The sequence below is a fragment of the Pseudophryne corroboree genome, chromosome 2, assembly GCF_028390025.1.
Source record: "Pseudophryne corroboree isolate aPseCor3 chromosome 2, aPseCor3.hap2, whole genome shotgun sequence".
Taxonomy (NCBI): domain Eukaryota; kingdom Metazoa; phylum Chordata; class Amphibia; order Anura; family Myobatrachidae; genus Pseudophryne; species Pseudophryne corroboree.
Genome location: NC_086445.1, coordinates 888390968 through 888411773, shown reverse-complemented (window position 1 = coordinate 888411773; position 20806 = coordinate 888390968). Strand labels below are relative to the sequence as shown.

At 46.2% G+C, this 20806-nt stretch overlaps 1 protein-coding gene across 2 annotated transcripts in view; it reads left to right on the top strand.

Moving 5' to 3' along the window:
* PIMREG (PICALM interacting mitotic regulator) overlaps positions 1–20806 on the top strand; it is a 55544-nt gene that overhangs the window by 4506 nt on the left and 30232 nt on the right. For both annotated transcript variants that reach the window (XM_063956003.1, XM_063956004.1), the window contains exon 2: positions 2142–2442. In XM_063956003.1, the coding sequence (XP_063812073.1) occupies positions 2164–2442 (279 nt within the window). In that variant the 5' untranslated portion in view covers positions 2142–2163. The remainder of the gene's footprint in view (positions 1–2141; positions 2443–20806) is intronic.

Genomic DNA, 20806 nt, shown 5'->3' with positions numbered 1-20806 from the left:
AGCCTTTTCTACAATTAGGGGTCCCAGATGACAAAACTATCCACACAAACCCCAAAAATGCAAAAAAAAGGTGTCTAACTTTATGTTGACAATTTTCTTGTCAATCTTTTCACCATGTCGACCTTTGTACTGTCTACCTTTTTCATGTCTACCTTTTGACCACGTCGACCTTTTGTACTGTCTAACATGTGGTGTCTGTCTATTGACTGTCTAACTAGACACTGTCTATTATACCACACCCCTGTTACCTATATACAGTAATAGCACTCGGCAAAAAGACTTATGTTTTTTATATTGTCACGGTACTCCTCGGTGGCTTCTAAATTTCTTACATTTTACAATAGGAGGTAGAATAATATGCAAAATGTATTTATATTTTAATATCTATTTTGTCTATCCTGCTTTGAGATGTTTATTTCTGAGGTCTATACTGCATGTCATGGTAGAGAGATGCAGACGTAACATTGCAGCAGCTGCGTAGAAATATAATGATACAATCCCTGCAGGACATCGCTACATTCTCCTTCTCCCTCTGCCATAGCTTGTATCACATGATTTGCACAGCTTTTCCTCGTGTTCTGCGTATGGTGGAATTTCAAAATCTGCTTTTGTGGCAATGTTAGAACAAAAAGCAAATAACCACCTCACAGAACCTGTAACTCATTATTCCAACCCATCTGCAGAGGCTATAGTGTATCAACATTGTTGCTAGGGAAAGTTGCTTATCAGTAAGTTATTAATGTTCCAACATACAACTTCAGGCAGAATAGATTTATTTTTTTATTTTATTTTTTTAAGTATCCAGTTAGTGTTACTTCTGTGAGCTGTATTAACCAGAGTAATGTTTGGAACTGGATAATATTACTCTGAGAGGAGCTACCTTTTAACATGTTATGTTTACAATTTGGCCTTCAAAACCATCTTCTCTTTGACACTCTAAAGTCCCCCTACCCTTATTTCTTCCCTGCTCTACTGGCCAGCAGTGTGTGCTATTTCCATGTGGTTGTCCCAGTCTGTCGTGTGCCACCTATGCAATAGCAAGATTGCATTTCTCACTTTCTGCTCTACACCCACAGAAGCATCTGAAAGTCTCGACCCTAATCCAGTTCATTTTGTTCACTTTTCTATAAAGCAATCAAAAACACCTACCACAGCTTCTTACGTGTCAGTATGTTTGTTCTGTTGATAGCCTAGAACAGAGATTTTCAACCTTTTACAACTCTCGGCACACTGAACAAGATTTAAATATTACCCAGGCACACTCAAATATAATGGTGATGCATGGTGCCGCTGCGTGTCCTAGGACGTCATGTCGCAGCTTCTCCATAGGTAACGCCTGAGCCACATCTGAGAAAGCTAGAAGAGCCCAACACTACCTGGGCCCAAAATTAGAACTGGCTCTGGAACCACTAAACCCGCCAGTACTGATTGTTCCAGGGCCTCAGTAGCGGCAAAACACTGACGGGCCTGGCTGTGCTTCTACGGCGGCACACCTGGAGACTGCTCATGGCACACTAGTGTGCCACGGCACAGTGGTTGAAAAACACTGGCCTAGGAGAACTGAAATGCAAGCCGTGTTGTATTACAGTCTAATACCAGTGCTGATCTGACAGAGCCTTAGTTGTGGGCCATTATTGGGGATGCAATGCTTCCAGATTTACCAATGTATGGAATGCAAAGCCTATGGGCTACACTTCGCATAGATAGCCATGAGGGGGTGCCCACCCCTCTTCCCCGTAACCCTCCCCCGGCAATGGCTGCCGCATACAGGATCTCCGGCAGCACACGGAGTTCATTGTAGAGATGGGCTCTTTTGGGAGCCCCTGTCCCTGCGGGTGCCCAGTACTATACATCCCGCCATAAGAATTGCATATTGCAATGGGATTCTGGGTGCTCATATTGCTTATGCAGTTATTGATAAATGGGCCCCTTCACGTCTAACACAAGTCAACAGCTCGCCCAGTGGTAAGTATTTATACCACAGGAGGTGCTTCATACACTGTACATTACAAAACTTATTTTGCTTAAAAACCAAATTGCATTTTATGTGTAATCTATTATCTGTGCGTTGTGAGCCTATGTTTTTTTTATTAAATTTTTGTGAATTTATTTTTATGTCCTATATTATATATATGTTACAGTGTTTTTCAAGAAAACAGAAAGATGTCTTCAATTTTGCAAAGTGTTAGCTGGAGGAGTCACAATATCTTGGAGAATATTGATGAATTAGAGAGTCCTCAACAAGACAAGTTCCGGAAAATCTCCTCCTCAAGCTCCCTCAATACACTGCGCATGTCCCTACGGAAGAGGATGCCCCTTAAGCAGGTTGAAATCAACATAAATGCCACGCCTGACTGGGATAGGGTGGGAATGAAGGAGAAGCGGCGCCCCCTACAGTCCATGACTATTACAGCAAAGAACATGTTTGGAGCAATGTCGCAGGTAAATTTTATGGTTAGAAGTAATGTTTTAGATTACAGGTAGAATACAGGACTAGTTGTAATTAGCAAAAGTTGTGCAAAAATAAGAGCCTAATTAACATATCCCATTGCAGTAATTATGGGCTTAATGCACTCAGCAATAGCTTTGATTACCACATTATAGTCAGTGGGTTCTCTGAATGTCTTTATCTCTCATTGGTCCAGATTTATCAAGCCTTGGAGAGTGATAAATAGTACGGTGATAAAGTACCAGCCAACCAGCTCCTAACTGCCATTTTTCAAACACAGCCTGTAACATGGCAGTTAGGAGCCGATTGGTTGGTACTTTTTCCCCGTGCTATTTATCACTGCAAGCTTGATAAATTGGGGCCATTATCTGTTTCCTGTTCCTTTTCTAAATTATAGCTGCCACCAAAGTGTGGAGACTATGGCAGTTTGTCCACAACAACTTTTTGGATAGACACTGGAGAGCCCACCCCTGTTTATTTACAAATTAATTTTTATTTTTATCCTGTTGGCTGTTTACTATAAATTAATGTTTCCCAATATAATTGAAGAGAAGACTCTGATTTAGCAGACACGCTTTGCCAGTACGGGTTTAATGGCACTCTAACATTTACAGAATGTATTTACCTACATGCTAGACATAATTTTATTATACTTTACAGGCTATGAGCAAAACGATGCCTCCCACTAAACAGACTAGTCTTAAACTCATATCATATAATTTACATGAGTAGGAAGTCAGGGGGCTCGTTTACAAAAAATGTCCAGGTTCCACAAGAAGCCGTAAAGTGCTGTCACCATGTGCACTATACACTGGAACCGCAACATGCAATTATGTAGTGGTGCTGCCGTAGACCACATCTCCCATCAGTCGGAGTAAGAAAGAGCAGCAGAAGAATGGTGTTGGTGAGGGTGGAGGAAGCACAGCCAGCCTGTAAGAACAGCGTAAACGGACCCATAGGAGAGCACTTCTGCAGGAGCATGCCAAGGAGTTGGAGCCCATAAGAGATCGGATAGGGTGCCAGTCTGTTTGTCTAGCACTGGGAGTACATGGACCAGAGAGAAGAAAGTTCCTGCTCTGGGGTAACAGTCAGTGGGAACACGTGCAGACATGTGGATGCAGGGAAAGTCTTAGGGACTTATATTGCTCTTTGTGTCATAAATTATAATGGTACCTAGAAACTTTGAGATAAGAACTTTAACATTTGATGGGTCCCTGAACTCTGTATGATCACTGTATATCTCCTATGGAAGTATTGTATTGAGTGTTAATGTAGAAGATGTTCCACTTACCCCCGCTAATAACACATGCAAATTTTGCAGTTTTAGGGTATTTTGCCCACCCCATCCTGAATGCTGAGCTCACCAGATTTCTTGATAGTTATTACCACTTCTCTGCAATGTACTAAAAGGCTGACCGTGGCGAAGTCTGATTTCCCCAGCAGCACCTTTGGCTTGTGGCAAAGCATTATAGGCACTTACTAACAAATGGCGCTGTGTGGTACTTACAAGTCCCGTCGTCAACTCCGGCCTTATTCACACATTTGGAATTCACAATGTGATAATTCACGTATGCGCAGTGCGCCTGCTGGGAGCAGTTCCGTATTGCATCAGCACTAGGCTGATGTGATACAGGCAGGAGGGTGTTATTCTGGTGACTCTCTTTAATGCCTCTCATTGCTAAGTGGCAGTGCAGCATGTCATTTAATGCAGATGTATAGTAAGTGTCGAGATATAATACTTTTGCCCCCATATTACAAGGTGAAGACAAACACTTTTTAGTGGTATTGTGCTTGCAGAGCATCACGATGATTGTAGTATTTTTGGCTACAAGCTTAGCACGTTCGGCCTAGATGACATCTGGCTGTACCCCTTCCCCAAAGACACACAGGTGTCACTGAAATTCATAGTTCTTGCAACAGGTGTTTTTGGCTTCAAGTAGTAGAACAGAATTATTAGCTTTGTTACAAATGTTGCGTACAGAGGAATTATAGTCTGCAACTCAAGGTTCTGTATTTTGACATCACTGCCATCTCTCAGGAGGCACTGGAGGCTTACCACCGAGAGTGGCAGCCTGGCAGTAAGAACACTACGCCAAGGGAGATTCCCAAGGCTGGCATACTCCATCTACGGACAGAGCTATTCAGAGCAATTCCGGACAGGGGCTGTATTTCATCAGGGGGGGAGGCCTCAGCTTGGCAGTCCATGTATAAGGCTCAACAGGTTGACTATAAGAAGCAATACTACAAAGTGACAATAAAAATATTGCTGTGTTAGGAAGATAAAAGTTCCTGTTTGTTTTTAATCAGCCGTAAAAGAGAAAGATTCCGCAGGTATGCCAGTGTGAGGGATGACCATTAAACCTATGGCTTTTTCAGACATATGATGACGTTGTTTGTAAATAACTTGAAGAATAACTAGTATATCAGAGAATGTCTGGTAGCCAAAATATTAATCACTCTCGTTTTTGATAAATAAAGGAATTCAGATCAATAGCCTCCCTGTGTAGAGTACATCTAATCCTGCTGGTGATTAGCTGAGTTTTAGCTGCAGCAATCAATAGCCTGTGATCATAGTATGAAGGGTTTAGAAACTGAGAGCTGCTGTATACAAGGAATGTAACTGAAACACACATTCCCTCCTGACCGCTCCTGCTACACTGCAGTACTTCATGTGCGTAACAACTATACTAAGCTTTCACAGACTTCTGTCTGATGTGGGAATGTGCAGCTTGGTGCTGTTATCCCAAAACTAGGGGCTCCAACCTTTACCCTTGATGTGCCACAATGTAGTCTCCTGTTGGCAACTTTGAACACTGCTTGTGACTTGCCTCTGCTCCGTTCCCCCAGTTTAATTCAAGATGTGAAAGTTACATCACAGAAAGAAATTATATTGAGATAGTGACAAGGTGGAAAGTCACCGCAATGGATGAATATGATCACATTTCAAAGCACATAGTTCCATACATAAGGGCGTTTTCTTTTAAGTAACATTTCAGAAAGCAAAAGTACAGGGTCACAGGGGAGAGTCTCCCCCCACAATTAGAGTCACCAGATTTCTATGCAACCCCCTGCCGCAAGCTACCTGATCGTTCTGCACACTACCTAAACAGGTAGGCAGCTCCTTCTGAACTACAAGGCTCAGCATGAGCTTGTGTCTGCCATACTCTGAATTGTAGTTGAACAGCTGGAGTCACACTAGTTTCTTCTTATATTGCATACAACATGTAAGGAGGGCCATGGGGCTGTACAATTGCTACACTTAAATATCTGAATATAAACTGGAGAAAGAATCAGCTGAAAGGTTTTAGAGATTGCTGACATTTATGCAGGGAAATTTCTTTCAGTTCCCTCATCTAACAAAAGGCATACTGTACATGTCAAATCTGTGAATGCTAGCAGCCACTGGTTTAATGTCCCACAAGGAATAAAAGAAAATAAATACATAAAACATTTTTCTCCTCATGAATACAGTAAGAGAAAAAGTATGTCTCTATGAAACTGGTAAGATTATCTTCTCTCCACTTTGTCTTCAATCTATATAGCATAGACTATTCCCATTGAGACCTTGAGCGGGACAATTCAAAGTATTTGTGGAATGCATCCGTTATTTTGCTTTACATATTTGTAGAAGACTTTTTACCCTCCAACATCCTTTAAGGAGCTGCAACCAGAGGAAAGATAAGACTGTCTGCCCACTTGTCTCAAGTGCAATGTGGATATAGTTATCTGCAATACACTGTCACTCAGCCAAAAATGCTACATATTTTCTGTGTGTTGGTGTGTAATTGCAGTTCTTGTTCTGTCCTGAGACAATTATGGCAGTTACACAATATGACCCTGATGGGGCGCTCTTATTAGTTTTAGGTATGAGCTTGGGGCCAATGTTAATTTTTTCAAGGATTTTAAATTTAGTTTTAGTCTTATGTTCTTAAAATTTGACTACATTAAAAGTCACATTCTGTAGTCTTCATTTCTTTTTGTCTTAGTCAATATTTAGTCAGTGGATCTCGGATAACATTTTAGTCTAATTTTAGTCAATGATTCAGTCATAACTTTACCGTTCTTTAATTAAAAATTTGAAAACCTTACCCTACTTAAGCAAGTAGTAGTTAATGTTCACTTCACACAACAAGATGTAAAAAGTAATGTACATATATGTACACATACATACTAGTAGTACATACTGATAAAATAAAACTATTATTCTCTCATGTCCAAGCCTTGCACCCCCCACCCCCTCCTTTTTAATGGACCCAGATCACTCAGGTCACTCCCTGCAGAGTTCACTGTAACAGAAATATACCTACTTGGCAGGCAAAAAAGCCTGTGATGCAGCAACAGGCAAGCATATCTATTCTAGGGCCAGAGAGGCTTGATAAAAATGTACAGTATAAAAAATACAGTATTAAAGAGTACAATAAATCACTAATATGATACAACCTGGCTGATACAAGTAAGTATTAGTAGTACAGTACTACTGCAAAAAATGAATCTGTAAGGATGCATATTATAATATACAGTGAATCCTGGAAGTATTCACAACGCTTCTCTTTTTCCACATTTTATGTTACAGCCTTATTCCAAACTGGAATAAATTCATTTTTTCCCTCAAAATTCTACGCATAATACCCCATAATGACAACATGTTTTTTGAGATTTTTGCATGTTTTTTGAGATTTTTGCAAATTTATTAAAAAATAAAAAATTAAGAAATCACATGTACATAAGTATTCACCGCCTTTGCTCAATACTTTGTTGATGCACCTTTTGGCAGCAATTACAGCCTCAAGTATTTTTGAATATGATGCCACAAGCTTGGCACACCTATCTTTGGCCAGTTTTACCCATTCCTCTTTACAGCACCTTTCAAGCTCCATCAGGTTGGATGGGAAGCGTCAGTGCACAGCCAATTCCGATCTCTCTAGAGATGTTCAATCGGATTCAAGTCTGGGCTCTGGCTGGGCCACTCAAGGACGTTCACAGAGTTGTCCTGAAGCCACTCCTTTGATATCTTAGCTGTGTGCTTAGGGTGGTTGTCCTGCTGAAAGATGAACCGTCGCCTCAGTCTGAAGTCAAGTGCATTCTGGAGCAAGTTTTCATCCAGGATGTCTCTACATTGCTGCATTCATATTCCCCTCTAATCCTGACTAGTCTTCCAGTTCCTGGCGCTGAAAAACATCCCCACAGCATGATGCTGCCACCACCATGTTTCACTGTAGGGATGGTATTGGCCTGGCGATGAGCGGTGCCTGGTTTCCTCCAGACATGACGCCTGGCATTCATGCCACAGAGTTCAATCTTTGTCACATCAGACCAGGGCATTTTGTTTCTCATGGTCTGAGAGTCCTTCAGGTGCATTTTGGCAAACTACAGACGGGCTGCCATGTGCTTTTTTACTAAGGAGTGGCTTCCGTCTGGCCACTCTACCATACAGGCCTGATTGGTGGATTGCTGCAGAGATGGTTATCCTTCTGGAAGGTTCTCCTTTCTCCACAAAGGAATGCTGTAGCTCTGACAGAGTGACCATCGGGTTCTTGGTCACCTCCCTGACTAGGACCCTTCTCCCCCGATCACTCAGTTTAGACAGCCAGCCAGCTCTATGAAGAGTCCTGGTGGTTTTGAACTTTTTCCATTTACGGATGATGGAGGCCACTGTGCTCATTGGGACCTTCAAAGCAGCAGATATTTATCTGTACCCTTCCCCAGATTTGTGTCTCGAGACAATCCTGTCACAGAGGTCTACAGATAATTCCTTTGACTTCATGCTTGGTTTGTGCTCAGACATGCACTGTCAAGTGTGGGACCTTATATAGGGGGTAATTCCAAGTTGATCGCAGCAGGAATTTAGTTAGCAATTGGGCAAAACCATGTGCACTGCAGGGGAGGCAGATTTAACATGTGCAGAGAGAGTTAGATTTGGGTGGGGTGTGTTCAATCTGCAATCTAATTTGCCGTGTAAAAATAAAGCAGCCAGTATTTACCCTGCACAGAAATAAAATAACCCACCCAAATCTAACTCTGCACATGTTAAATCTGCCTCCCCTGCAGTGCACATGGTTTTGCCCAATTGCTAACTAAATTCCTGCTGCGATCAACTTGGAATTACCCCCATAGACAGGTGTGTGCCTTTCCAAATCATGTCCATTCAACTGAATTTACCACAGGTTGAATCCAATTAAGCTGTAGGAACATCTCAAGGATGATCAGTGGAAACGGGATGTACCTGAGCTCAATTTTGAGCTTCATGGCAAAGGCTGTGAATACTTCTGTACATGTGATTTCTTAGTTTTTTATTTTTAATAAGTTTGCAAAAATCACAAAAAAAACTTTTTTCACATTGACATTATGGGGTATTGTGTGTAGAATTTTGAGGGGAAAAATGAATTTATTCAATTTTTTAATAATACTGTAACATAACAACAAAATGGAAAAAGTGAAGCTCTGTGAATACTTTCAGAATGCACTGTATAGCTATTTAGCTCAACTGAGTGATTCTCATGACAAGGAGTTTAGTGTTCACTCTAGGAGTGAAATGGGGCAGGGCGCCGGAGTCCGGGGGCACGCGCGCGCGCCCAAAATGGGGGCGCGGCCACGCAAATTAGGGGGTGTGGCCACGCCTCCGTCATTTTAAGGGGCGGTGTGGCCCACAGACGCTACTATAGAGAGCGTCTGTGGCCGGCGACGTCACTGTTGGGGGCGTGCCCAGCACCTCCGTCGGTGCTGGGCTTCCCCTAGCCCTCTCCCAATGCGTGAATGGATGCCACGCGCATGCGCACGGCATCTATACACGCCGGGAGGGCAGGGAGCGGGCGGCTGTTCTAGCAGGGCGCCGCAAAAGGGGCAGGGCGGGTTTTGCCTGTTAAAAAAAACGGGCAGGGCGCGGCGCCCTGCTAAAACAGCCTAGAGTGAACACTAGGAGTTGTTGTGCAGCCGGAGGATTAAAAAAGTGTTTTATATTATTGGTACAGCTTGGCCCATTGAATAACTTCATAATCAGTCCATATGTGGACAATGTACCTCCCCAGATTTATTATGAATATCTGATCTGTATTGGTCTGTGGCACTGAATGCCTGAACTGAACTGTTGTTAAGGGCTCTATTTATGAAGCAGTGAAAAGTGTGGAGAAGTGAGCCAGTGTAAAAGTTGCCCATGGCAACCAATCACCATTGAAGTAACATTTATAATTTGCATTATATACAATTGGACGGAGCAGCTGATTGGTTGCCATGGGCAACTTCTTCACAGGCTCACTTCTCCACTCTTTTCACTGCTTCATTAATAGACCCCTAAGTCTCAACAATAAATCCCACAAGCTCACTGTGTAAGTGGTGTCATCCTTGACTCTCTAAATTGTCCTTATGTTCCCCACATTCAATATGTTTTGACTCAAAATCATGTTACAGTCTGTCACAGGTTACATCCAGTCACCCACACACATAACTCTCCTACAACCACTGACATAAGCTTCATAAGCTATCTAATTACACATACCCAGCCTACACGGTCCAGTCCACCCAACTTCACACTTAATTTTTTTTCTTCACTTCCACATCCTCCTCCTCCTCATGACCCATGGCCAATACTGCTGTGCCTGTGCGACTGGAATGGATCATAGTACATACAGGCCGCCTTTGTCAATATGACAGTTTTCCTTGGGCAGTGTTATTTCTCTGACGTCCTAGTGGGTGCTGGGAACTCCGTAAGGACCATGGGGAATAGCGGCTCCGCGGGAGACTGGGCACAACTAAAGAAAGCTTTAGGACTACCTGGTGTGCACTGGCTCCTCCCTCTATGACCCTCCTCCAGACCTCAGTTAGAATTTTGTGCCCGGCTGAGCTGGATGCACACTAGGGGCTCTCCTGAGCTCCTAGAAAAGAAAGTATATTTTAGGTTTTTTATTTTCAGTGAGATCTGCTGGCAACAGACTCACTGCTACGAGGGACTTAGGGGAGAGAAGCGGACCTACCTGCTTGCAGCTAGCTTGGGCTTCTTAGGCTACTGGACACCATTAGCTCCAGAGGGATAGAACACAGGCCCAGCCTCGGTCGTCCGGTCCCGGAGCCGCGCCGCCGTCCCCCTTACAGAGCCAGAAGCAAGAAGAACGTCCAGGAAATCGGCGGCAGAAGACTCCGGTCTTCATTAAGGTAGCGCACAGCACTGCAGCTGTGCGCCATTGCTCCCTGTGCACACCACATACTCCGGTCACTGATGGGTGCAGGGCGCTGTGGGGGGGCGCCCTGGGCAGCAATTAGAGTACCTTAAGAGTGGCAAATCACACATAATATAGCCTAATAAGCTATATATGTGTAAAATACCCCTGCCACATTATGATTATAAGAGCGGGAGAAGTCCGCCGAAAAAGGGGCGGGGCTATCTCCCTCAGCACACTGGCGCCATTTTCTCTTCACAGTGCAGCTGGAAGACAGCTGCCCAGGCTCTCCCCTGTAGTTTTCAGACTCAAAGGGTTAAAAAAAGAGGGGGGGCACTAAATTTAGGCGCAAATCTGTGTATTATAGCAGCTATAAGGGAAAAATCACTGGGTAGTGTGAATCCCTGCATTATATAGCGCTCTGGTGTGTGCTGGCATACTCTCTCTCTGTCTCCCCAAAGGACTTTGTGGGGTCCTGTCCTCAGTCAGAGCATTCCCTGTGTGTGTGCGGTGTGTCGGTACGGCTGTGTCGACATGTTTGATGAGGAGGCTTATGTGGAGGCGGAGCAGATGCCGATAAATGTGATGTCACCCCCTGCGGGGTCGACACCTGAGTGGATGGACATGTGGAAGGAATTACGTGACAGTGTCAACTCCTTACATGAAAGGTTTGACGACATAGCAGATGTGGGACAGCCGGCTTCTCAGCCCGTGCCTGCCCAGGCGTCTCAAAAGCCATCAGGGGCCCTAAAACGCCCACTACCTCAGATGGCAGACACAGATGTCGACACGGATACTGACTCCAGTGTCGACGACGATGAGACTACTGTACATTCCAATAGAGCCACCCGTTACATGATTACGGCAATAAAAAATGTGTTGCACATTTCTGATATTACCCCAGGTACCACAAAAAAGGGTATTATGTTTGGGGAGAAAAAAAGCTTCCAGTGGTTTTTCCCCCATCTGATGAACTAAATGTGTGAAGAAGCGTGAGTTTCCCCCCGATAAGAAACTGGTAATTTCTAAAAGGTTACTAATGGCGTACCCTTTCCCGCCAGAGGATAGGTCACGTTGGGAGACATCCCCTAGGGTGGATAAAGCGCTTACACGTCTGTCAAAGAAGGTGGCACTACCGTCTCAGCCTGCAGATAGAATGCAGGAGGCTATCCTGAAGTCTGTATATACACACTCAGGCATTATACTGAGACCAGCTATTGCTTCAGCATGAATGTGCAGTGCTGCAGCTGCGTGGTCAGATTCTCTGTACCTTAGACAGGGACACTATATTGCTAACCATAGAGCATATTAAAGACGCAGTCTTATACATGAGAGATGCACAGAGGGATAATTGCCGACTGGCATCTAAAATAAACGCAATGTCCATTTCTGCCAGGAACTCGGCAGTGGACAGGTGATGCTGATTCTAAAAGGCACATGGAAGTTTTGCCTTACAAGGGTGAGGAGTTGTTTGGGGATGGTCTCTCGGACCTCGTTTCCACAGCTACAGCTGGGAAATCAACAATTTGCCCCATGTTCCCTCACAGCCAAAGAAAGCACCGTATTATCAGGTACAGTCCTTTCGGCCCCAGAAAGGCAAGCGGGTTAAAGGCGCGTCCTTTCTGCCCAGAGGCAGAGGTAGAGGGAAAAAGCTGCAGCATACAGCCAGTTCCCAGGAACAAAAGTCCTCCCCCGCTTCCTCTAAGTCCACCGCTTGATGCTGGGGCTCCACAGGCGGAGCCAGGTACGGTGGGGGCCCGTCTCAAGAATTTCAGCGACCAGTGGGCTCGCTCACGGGTGGATCCCTGGATTCTACAGGTAGTATCTCAGGGGTACAAGCTGGAATTCGAGACGTCTCCCCCTCGCCGTTTCCTCAAATCTGCCTTGCCGACAGCTCCCTCAGACAGGGAGGCAGTGCTGGAGGCAATTCACAAGCTGTAGTCGCAGCAGGTGATAGTCAAGGTACCCCTTCTTCAATGGACGGGGTTACTATTCCACAATGTTTGTGGTACCGAAACCGGACGGTTCGGTGAGATCCATTTTAAAATTGAAATCCTTGAACACTTATATACGAAGGTTCAAGTTCAAAATGGAATCGCTCAGGGCGGTTATTGCAAGCCTGGACGAAGGGGATTATATGGTATCACTGGACATCAAGGATGCGTACCTGCATGTCCCCATTTACCCCCTTCACCAGGAGTACCTCAGATTGTGGTACAGGACTGTCATTACCAATTCCAGACGTTGCCGTTGGTCTGTCCACGGCACCGAGGGTATTTCCCAAGGTAATGGCAGAGATGATGATACTCCTTCGAAGGAAGGGAGTTATAATTATCCCGTACTTGGACGATCTTCTTATAAAGGCGAGGTCCAGGGAACAGTTGTTGATCGGAGTAGCACTAGCTGGGGCAGTGCTACAACAGCACGGCTGGATCCTGAACATTCCGAAGTCGCAGCTGGTTCCTACAACGCGTCTACTGTTCCTGGGGAAAGTTCTCGACACATAACAGAAAAAAGTGTTTCTCCCGGAGAAGGCCAAGGAGTTGTCATCTCTAGTCAGAGACCTCCTAAAACCAAAACAGGTGTCGGTGCACCATTGCACGCGAGTCCTGAGAAAGATGGTGGCTTCTTACGAAGCAATTCCATTCGGAGGGTTCCCTGCAAGGACCTTTCAGTGGGATCTGTTGGACAGGTGGTCCGGATCGCATCTTCAGATGCATCGGCTGATAACCCTGTCTCCAAGGGCCAGGGTGTCGCTGTTGTGATGGCTGAAGAGTGCTCATCTTCCAGAGGGCCGCAGATTCGGCATACAGGACTGGGTCCTGGTGACCTCGGATGCCAGCCTTCGAGGTTGGGGGGCAGTCAAAATGGGAAGAAACTTCCAAGGACAATGGTCAAGTCAGGAGACTTCCCTACCCATAAATATTCTGGAACTAAGGGCCATTTGCAATGCCCTAAGTCAGGCAAGACCCCTGCTTCAAAACCAGACGGTGCTGATCTAGTCAGACAACATCACGGCGGTCGCCCATGTAAACCGACAGGGCGGCACAAGAAGCAGGATGGCAATGGCACAAGGATTCTCAGATGGGCGGAAAATCATGTGTTAGCACTGTTAGCAGTGTTCATTCCCGGAGTGGACAACTGGGAAGCAGACTTTCTCAGCAGACACGACCTCCACCCGGGAGAGTGGGGACTTCATCCAGAAGTCTTCCAAATGATTGTACACCATTGGGAAGGGCCACAGGTGGACATGGTGGCGTCCCGCCTCAACAAAAAGCTAAAATGTTATTGCGCCAGGTCAAGGGACCCTCAGGCGATAGCTGTGGACGCTCTGTTAACACCGTGGGTGTACCAGTTGGTGTATGTGTTCCTTCTTCTGTCTCTCATACCCAAGGTACTGAGAATAATAAGAAGGAGAGGAGTAAGAACTATACTCGTGGTTCCGGATTGGCCAAGAAGATCTTGGTACCCAGAACTTCAAGAAATGATCTCAGAGGACCCATGGCCTCTGCCGCTCAGACAGGACCTGCTGCAGCAAGGGCCCTGTCTGTTCCAAGACTTACCGCGGCTGCGTTTGACGGCATGGCGGTTGAACGCCGGATCCTGAAGGAAAAGGGCATTCCGGAGGAAGTTATCCCTACGCTAATGAAAGCTAGGAAAGAAGTGACCGCAAACCATTATCACCGCATATGGTGGAAATATGTTGCGTGGTGTGAGGCCAGGAAGGCCCCAACGGAGGAATTTCAGCTAGGTCGATTTCTGCACTTTCTACAGTCAGGGGTGACTATGGGCCTAAAATTGGGTTCCATTAAGGTCCAGATTTCGGCTCTATCGATTTTCTTCCAAAAAGAACTGGCTTCACTACCTGAAGTTCAGACATTTGTTAAGGGAGTGCTGCATATTCAGCCCCCTTTTGTGCCCCCAGTGGCACCTTGGGATCTCAACGTGGTGTTGGATTTCCTAAAGTCGCATTGGTGAACCACTTAAAACCGTGGAACTAAAATATCTCACGTGGAAAGTGGTCATGCTGTTGGCCTTGGCTTCGGCCAGGCTTGTGTCAGAATTGGCGGCTTTGTCTTGTAAAAGCCCTTATCTGATTGTCCATATGGATAGGGCGGAATTGAGGACTCGTCCCCAATTTCTCCCAAAGGTGGTTTCAGCGTTTCATTTGTACCAGCCTATTGTGGTGCCTGCGGCTACTCGTGACTTGGAGGACTCCAAGTTGCTGGACGTAGTCCGGGCCCTAAAAATCTATGTTTCCAGGACAGCTGGAGTCAGAAAGACTGACTCGCTATTTATCCTGCATGCGCCCAACAAGTTGGGTGCGCCTGCTTCAAAGCAGACTATTGCTCGCTGGATCTGTAGCACGATTCAACTTGCACATTCTGCGGCTGGACTGCCGCATCCTCAATCTGTAAAAGCCCATTCCACGAGGAAGATGGGCTCTTCTTGGGCGGCTGCCCGAGAGGTCTCGGCTTTACAACTTTGCCGAGCAGCTACTTGGTCGGGGTCAAACACATTTGCTAAATTCTACAAGTTTGATACCCTGGCTGAGGAGGACCTAGAGTTCGCTCATTCGGTGCTGCAGAGTCATCCGCACTCTCCCGCCCGTTTGGGAGCTTTGGTATAATCCCCATGGTCCTTACGGAGTTCCCAGCATCCACTAGGACGTCAGAGAAAATAAGATTTTACTCACCGGTAAATCTATTTCTCGTAGTCCGTAGTGGATGCTGGGCGCCCGTCCCAAGTGCGGATTGTCTGCAATACTTGTATATAGTTATTGTTTAACTAAAGGGTTATTGTTGAGCCATCTGTTGAGAGGCTCAGTTATATTTCATACTGTTAACTGGGTATAGTATCACGAGTTATACGGTGTGATTGGTGTGGCTGGTATGAGTCTTACCCGGGATTCAAAATCCTTTCCTTATTGTGTCAGCTCTTTCGGGCACAGTATCCTAACTGAGGTCTGGAGGAGGGTCATAGAGGGAGGAGCCAGTGCACACCAGGTAGTCCTAAAGCTTTCTTTAGTTGTGCCCAGTCTCCTGCGGAGCCGCTATTCCCCATGGTCCTTACGGAGTTCCCAGCATCCACTACGGACTACGAGAAATAGATTTACCGGTGAGTAAAATCTTATTTTCATTGATATTTCAATCAATCAACACATACAAGAAGTCATATCTACCTTAGAAAACACTGAAGGATGGCGTGTCTTCAAGTGTCTCTTTAAATTTGTAGGTTTTTTTTCCAGCCACCTTAATTCAGCACAGCACTCCATCCTCGCTGGAAATAATGCGCTGTCTTTCTTTCAGTTTTACAGTAAATGAAGTGTGTCCATAAATCATCTCTCCGTTTCCTTCCCACTGCCAATGCTGCAGTTGCAGGCAAAGTTTCAGAATTTTTCATAATCATTTATCATTATTTTGTATGTTAAGCTGCCTATTGCGGTGTCCATGTTGTTCATGTCAGGTTGTCCTCCAGACATGGCTAACACTCTCATAAAAATTCACATAATAAATATTTAGATATTTACATATTACTAGGTGATTCATCGCGCCCTATGGGCGCTCTTCAAACCGTCGTAAGGGGCTATGCCCCCTTAACCCTTGCACGCCCTTGTGGCGTGCAATATTTTTATTATATGGAGTATTACCTCCAATCATAATTGTATGAGTGGTTAAATATTGCATGGACAAAGGGCGTGCAATAGTTTGTGTCATAACCCCTTGCAACAGCGTGAACAGCGCACACAGGGCCTGATAAATCACCTAGTAGGTGCTGTGGTTGGGGGGAGTGGGAGGTCATGGGAGACGCGGATGGTGGAGAGGGTCCAGGAGAGACGCGGATGGTGGAGAGGGTCCAGGAGAGACGCGGATGGGGAAGGGGGTCCAGGGGAGACGCGGGTGGGTGAGGGGCGGTTTGCGGGGGTGCCTCGGGTGGGGACGGGGTTGGTGCGGTGGTGGGGGAGGAGGTCTGGAGTCACCGCGGGTGGGGGTGCTGCGGGAGGGGGTTTGGAGCCACCGCTGGTGGTGGAGGGGGAGGTGTGGGGGTGCCGCGGATGGGGCCCGGAGGTACTGTGAGTGGGGGAGGGGTGAGTAATGCTTCTCCTGGAAGCAGCTAATCTACTGTCCTCCCTATGGTAGTGGCTCTCCCGGAGACTCGCCAAGCAGCCAGTCACTATTGTTAGCACCAGTGTCCCAACGTGCCGCATTACAGGGTAGAAGATGCACTCAATAAACGACAGCTCCCAGCAGGCCTTAGCGCCGGAATGCTTGGGCGCTAAGGGCTGCTAGGAGCTGTAGTTTATTTAGTGCGTCCATTTTCCTGTAATGCGGCACATTGGAACGTCGGCACTAACAATAGTGACTGGCTGGTAGAACTGACTGAATCGCTGTTAAAAGGTGAGAGTGCTGTGCAATGTCAGTGACACTGCACTGCACAGCTTTGTCACCTTTTACATTGATTCAGCGTCCAGGCATTAAGCTCCGCGATATCACCCACTCTATTCGTCACGTTAGCCATCTCGGGGCTTCCAGACTGGCAGGCCAGGTGCTGTTTTGCAGAGTCAGGGGATCTGGGTGCGGCTGTGGCGGGGAGGCACTTCTGTGACATCACACGCAGAGGAGGCTCCGGGGCTCAGAGTATGTGGCGCAGGGAGGGCTATGAAAGCCTTCCGCTGTGCCACTTTCTTACAAATCTATGCCGGTGGCCGCAGCAGCTTTTGTTCCACCTGCGCCGCGGCTAGGAAGTGGGGATTGTTGATGCCGGAGGGGGCAGGCGGACTGGCAGCAGGACATAAGAAGCTGCAGTAAAAGGAATTTTTTATTATCCCTATCTACAGCGCAGAGATTTGCTGCAGATGCAGTGGCATAGCCTCCAGCTGTACCTTTTTGGCAGGTACAGTACCTTTCTTTATGGTCTCTACTGATTTTTGGCTCTCCAAACGTCCATTGAAAGTATAGGAAAAGGGGTGTGGCCACGTCACTTTACCCGTGGCCATGCCTCCTTTTCGAATTTGTACCGATTTTTATGTGTAAATTGTTGGAGGGTATGTTGATGCAGATGCAGTGGGCCTATTTTGGGGTGTGGACCTGGAGCTGCAGCTCCATCAGCCCCATTGTTAATCCTGCTCTGAGAGCACACAGCAGCCAAAAGGCAGAGCCTCCCCGTTAGATGTAACCTGTGTGGACAGGGTGTGATAGACCTGCTTCTAACCCAATGAGAGCTCCTAGCCACGCCCAGCATTATACACACAGACACAGAGTCACATATCTGGGCTATTATATAGGAGATATGCGGCCACACCGCCTGTGCAATGTATGCCCTCCCATTATATGCCACGCTGCCTGTGCATGCCTCTACGTTATGAATATGCCAAACGCTGTATGCCCCCCTGCCCCAGTTCACATTATACATGCCACTGCAACACTGTGTGTGTGTGTGTGTGTGTGTGTGTGTGTGTGTGTGTGTGTGTGTGTGTGTGTATATATATATATATGTATGTATGTATGTATGTATGTATGTATGTGTGTGTGTGTATATATAATATATATATGTATGTAAACGAGAAACTCCGGCACTCCAGTCCTCCCCCTCAGGGTGTACCTCGCTCCGGTGCCTTCCCCAGGGATCCTATCCCTGACATGTACCCATCAAAAAAATCAGAGGCGGCACTCAGAGACTTGAAAAACAGTGAAAAGCTGTATTAGTGAGGTCAACATATATACATACATGCATATATGTGTGTGTGTATGTATATATATATATATATATATGTATATATATATATATGTATGTGTGTGTATATATATATATATATATATATATATATATATATATATATATATATATATACATACATATACACACACACATGCGCGCTGGCGGCATGCACAGAGGATTGGTGCCAAGCTTTAGACCAGGGATGGGACCCCTGCTTTAGATTTTTTAGTATATTAGCTGGCTACAGAATAACCTGTCCACATGATAGTAGTACAAATGGCAACAATATTGTATCAGTGTTGGAAACAAAGTTATTATATAGTCCCAGAGAAGGGAACTGTTTTATACCTTAAATGCACCAAAATTCGTCAGGAGAATGATGACGTGAAGGACACTTCTTGTACTTAGCGGCTCACCATTCCTTAAGCTGTGGTGCGGTCTAGCGCAGTCTGCAGTGCTGTACAATGGCAGGCTCAATTAAGGAAACGGTGTCCTCTTCACAGTGGTAGTAATGGTGTCCCACTTGATGTGGTAGTCAGCAGAATTGTGCTGTGGCTTGCTGCGCGCACTGTGTCGGTCTGGCGGCCGGCAGTGTTGGTGATGATCCCCTGTCTGTGTGCTTAGACTCAGGTTCACAGAACCATCTTCAAGTATTGCCATTTGCTGAGGAAGTGTGGGCGCAATGCTTCTGTTATAATGTGCATAAAGGTAGCTGTAGACTATCAGGCTGTCTTACTGAAAGATGTACCTGGTGCAGCAGCAATGGGTTGGGTATGATATCCCAACCCTAACCCCTCCCCCTCCGGGATCCATCAGGGATTCTGACCGTCGGGATCCCACTGTCGGATCTACAGGTGTTATTATTTATTCATTAGGGTACCTTGAAAAATGGTACTGTTACTGTTCTGTGAGGACCACATGATCAGTACATAGCCTTCCTTGACACTGCAGGGGCCACGTGTATTGCCCTTCAATAATAAAAGTGCTATGCGTTACAATTCACAACAGTAAAAATAATTATCCGCATGCCCTTCTATTCCCACTTGTACTCCAAACCCTCACATGCCCATGAACCAAATACCAGCAACCACTCACTACTACCCTGAAAGCAAACTAATTAATCACTTAAATTCATTTTGTTGACCGGGATTACACACATTTTTCAGTCCCTAACCGCTCTTATTCCAGACTGGATCTTATTCTTCTTGGTCATAGACCTCTGTCCCTGGCCTGTGACGCTACCATTGGCCAAATAACATGGTCCGACCACGCCCCAGTGCGACTTGACATTGCCTTCGGACCCTCATTCGCCCAGCGACGTTCGTGGCGCTTCAACGAATCTCTACTGCATGACCCGTATTGCAAAGCCCAACTTGATGAAGCCCTTGATATGTATATCACGTGCAACGTCTCTCCCGAGTTCTCTGACTTGACGGTCTGGGAGGCCCATAAATGCGTAATCCGGGGTAAGTGCATTCAGTTGGGCTCCTATCTAAAGAAACAACGTCTGGGCCAAATTGAGGGACTCCTGCGGCAAACAGAGTCACTCGAGGCTGCCCACAAGGCTACCCTCTCCCAGGATACCTATATAGATCTGCTCTCTGCCCGTTCGTCTCTGAATAAATTGCTTTTGGATAAAGTGAAATTCTCCTTTCAGAAGTGTGGCAATCGGTATTATCGATGGGGCAACAAGCCGGGCAAAATGTTTGCCCGGGCTCTCCGGAGCCGGAGAGCGCTCTCGTTCATCCCCTCCATAAAAGACGCGCATGGGCGCTCCCTCCATGACACGGATAAGATCGCGGAGACTTTCTGTTAATACTACACTTCCCTCTACAACCTCCCTTCTTCCGACCCGACCGGAGCTAGATCATGCGACGTGGGCGCTTACCTCACAAAGACAGGCTTCCCTAAACTCTCCGAGGAGGAGGGGGAGGCGTTGGAAAGGCCCTTTACATCCCAGGAACTTGAAGAGGCCATCAAATCTACTCCTTCTGGGAAGAGTCCGGGCCCTGACGGATTCCCCATCACTTACTATAAGTCCTTTCGGGACAAACTGCTTCCTCTCCTCTTAGACGCGTGCAACACGGTTTCTGGTACTAATCCTTTCTCTAAGCAGTCTCTTGAGGCTCACATTGCAATTATACCTAAGGAAGGCAAAGACCCAACCCTGTGCCCCAGCTACAGGCCTATATCCCTTCTTAATGTGGACGTCAAACTTTACGCCAAACTCCTAGCCAATAGGATCAGGTCCCTCCTACCCTCCCTTATACATAGCGACCAAGTGGGGTTTGTCCCTGGCCGGGAAGCAAAGGACAATACGTCCAAGATCATTGCACTCATGCACCATGCCTCCCTACAGGGCTACCCGGCAGTCCTCTTTTCTCTAACGTCCTAAGTGGATGCTGGGGACTCCGTAAGGACCATGGGGAATAGCGGCTCCGCAGGAGACTGGGCACATCTAAAGAAAGCTTTAGGACTATCTGGTGTG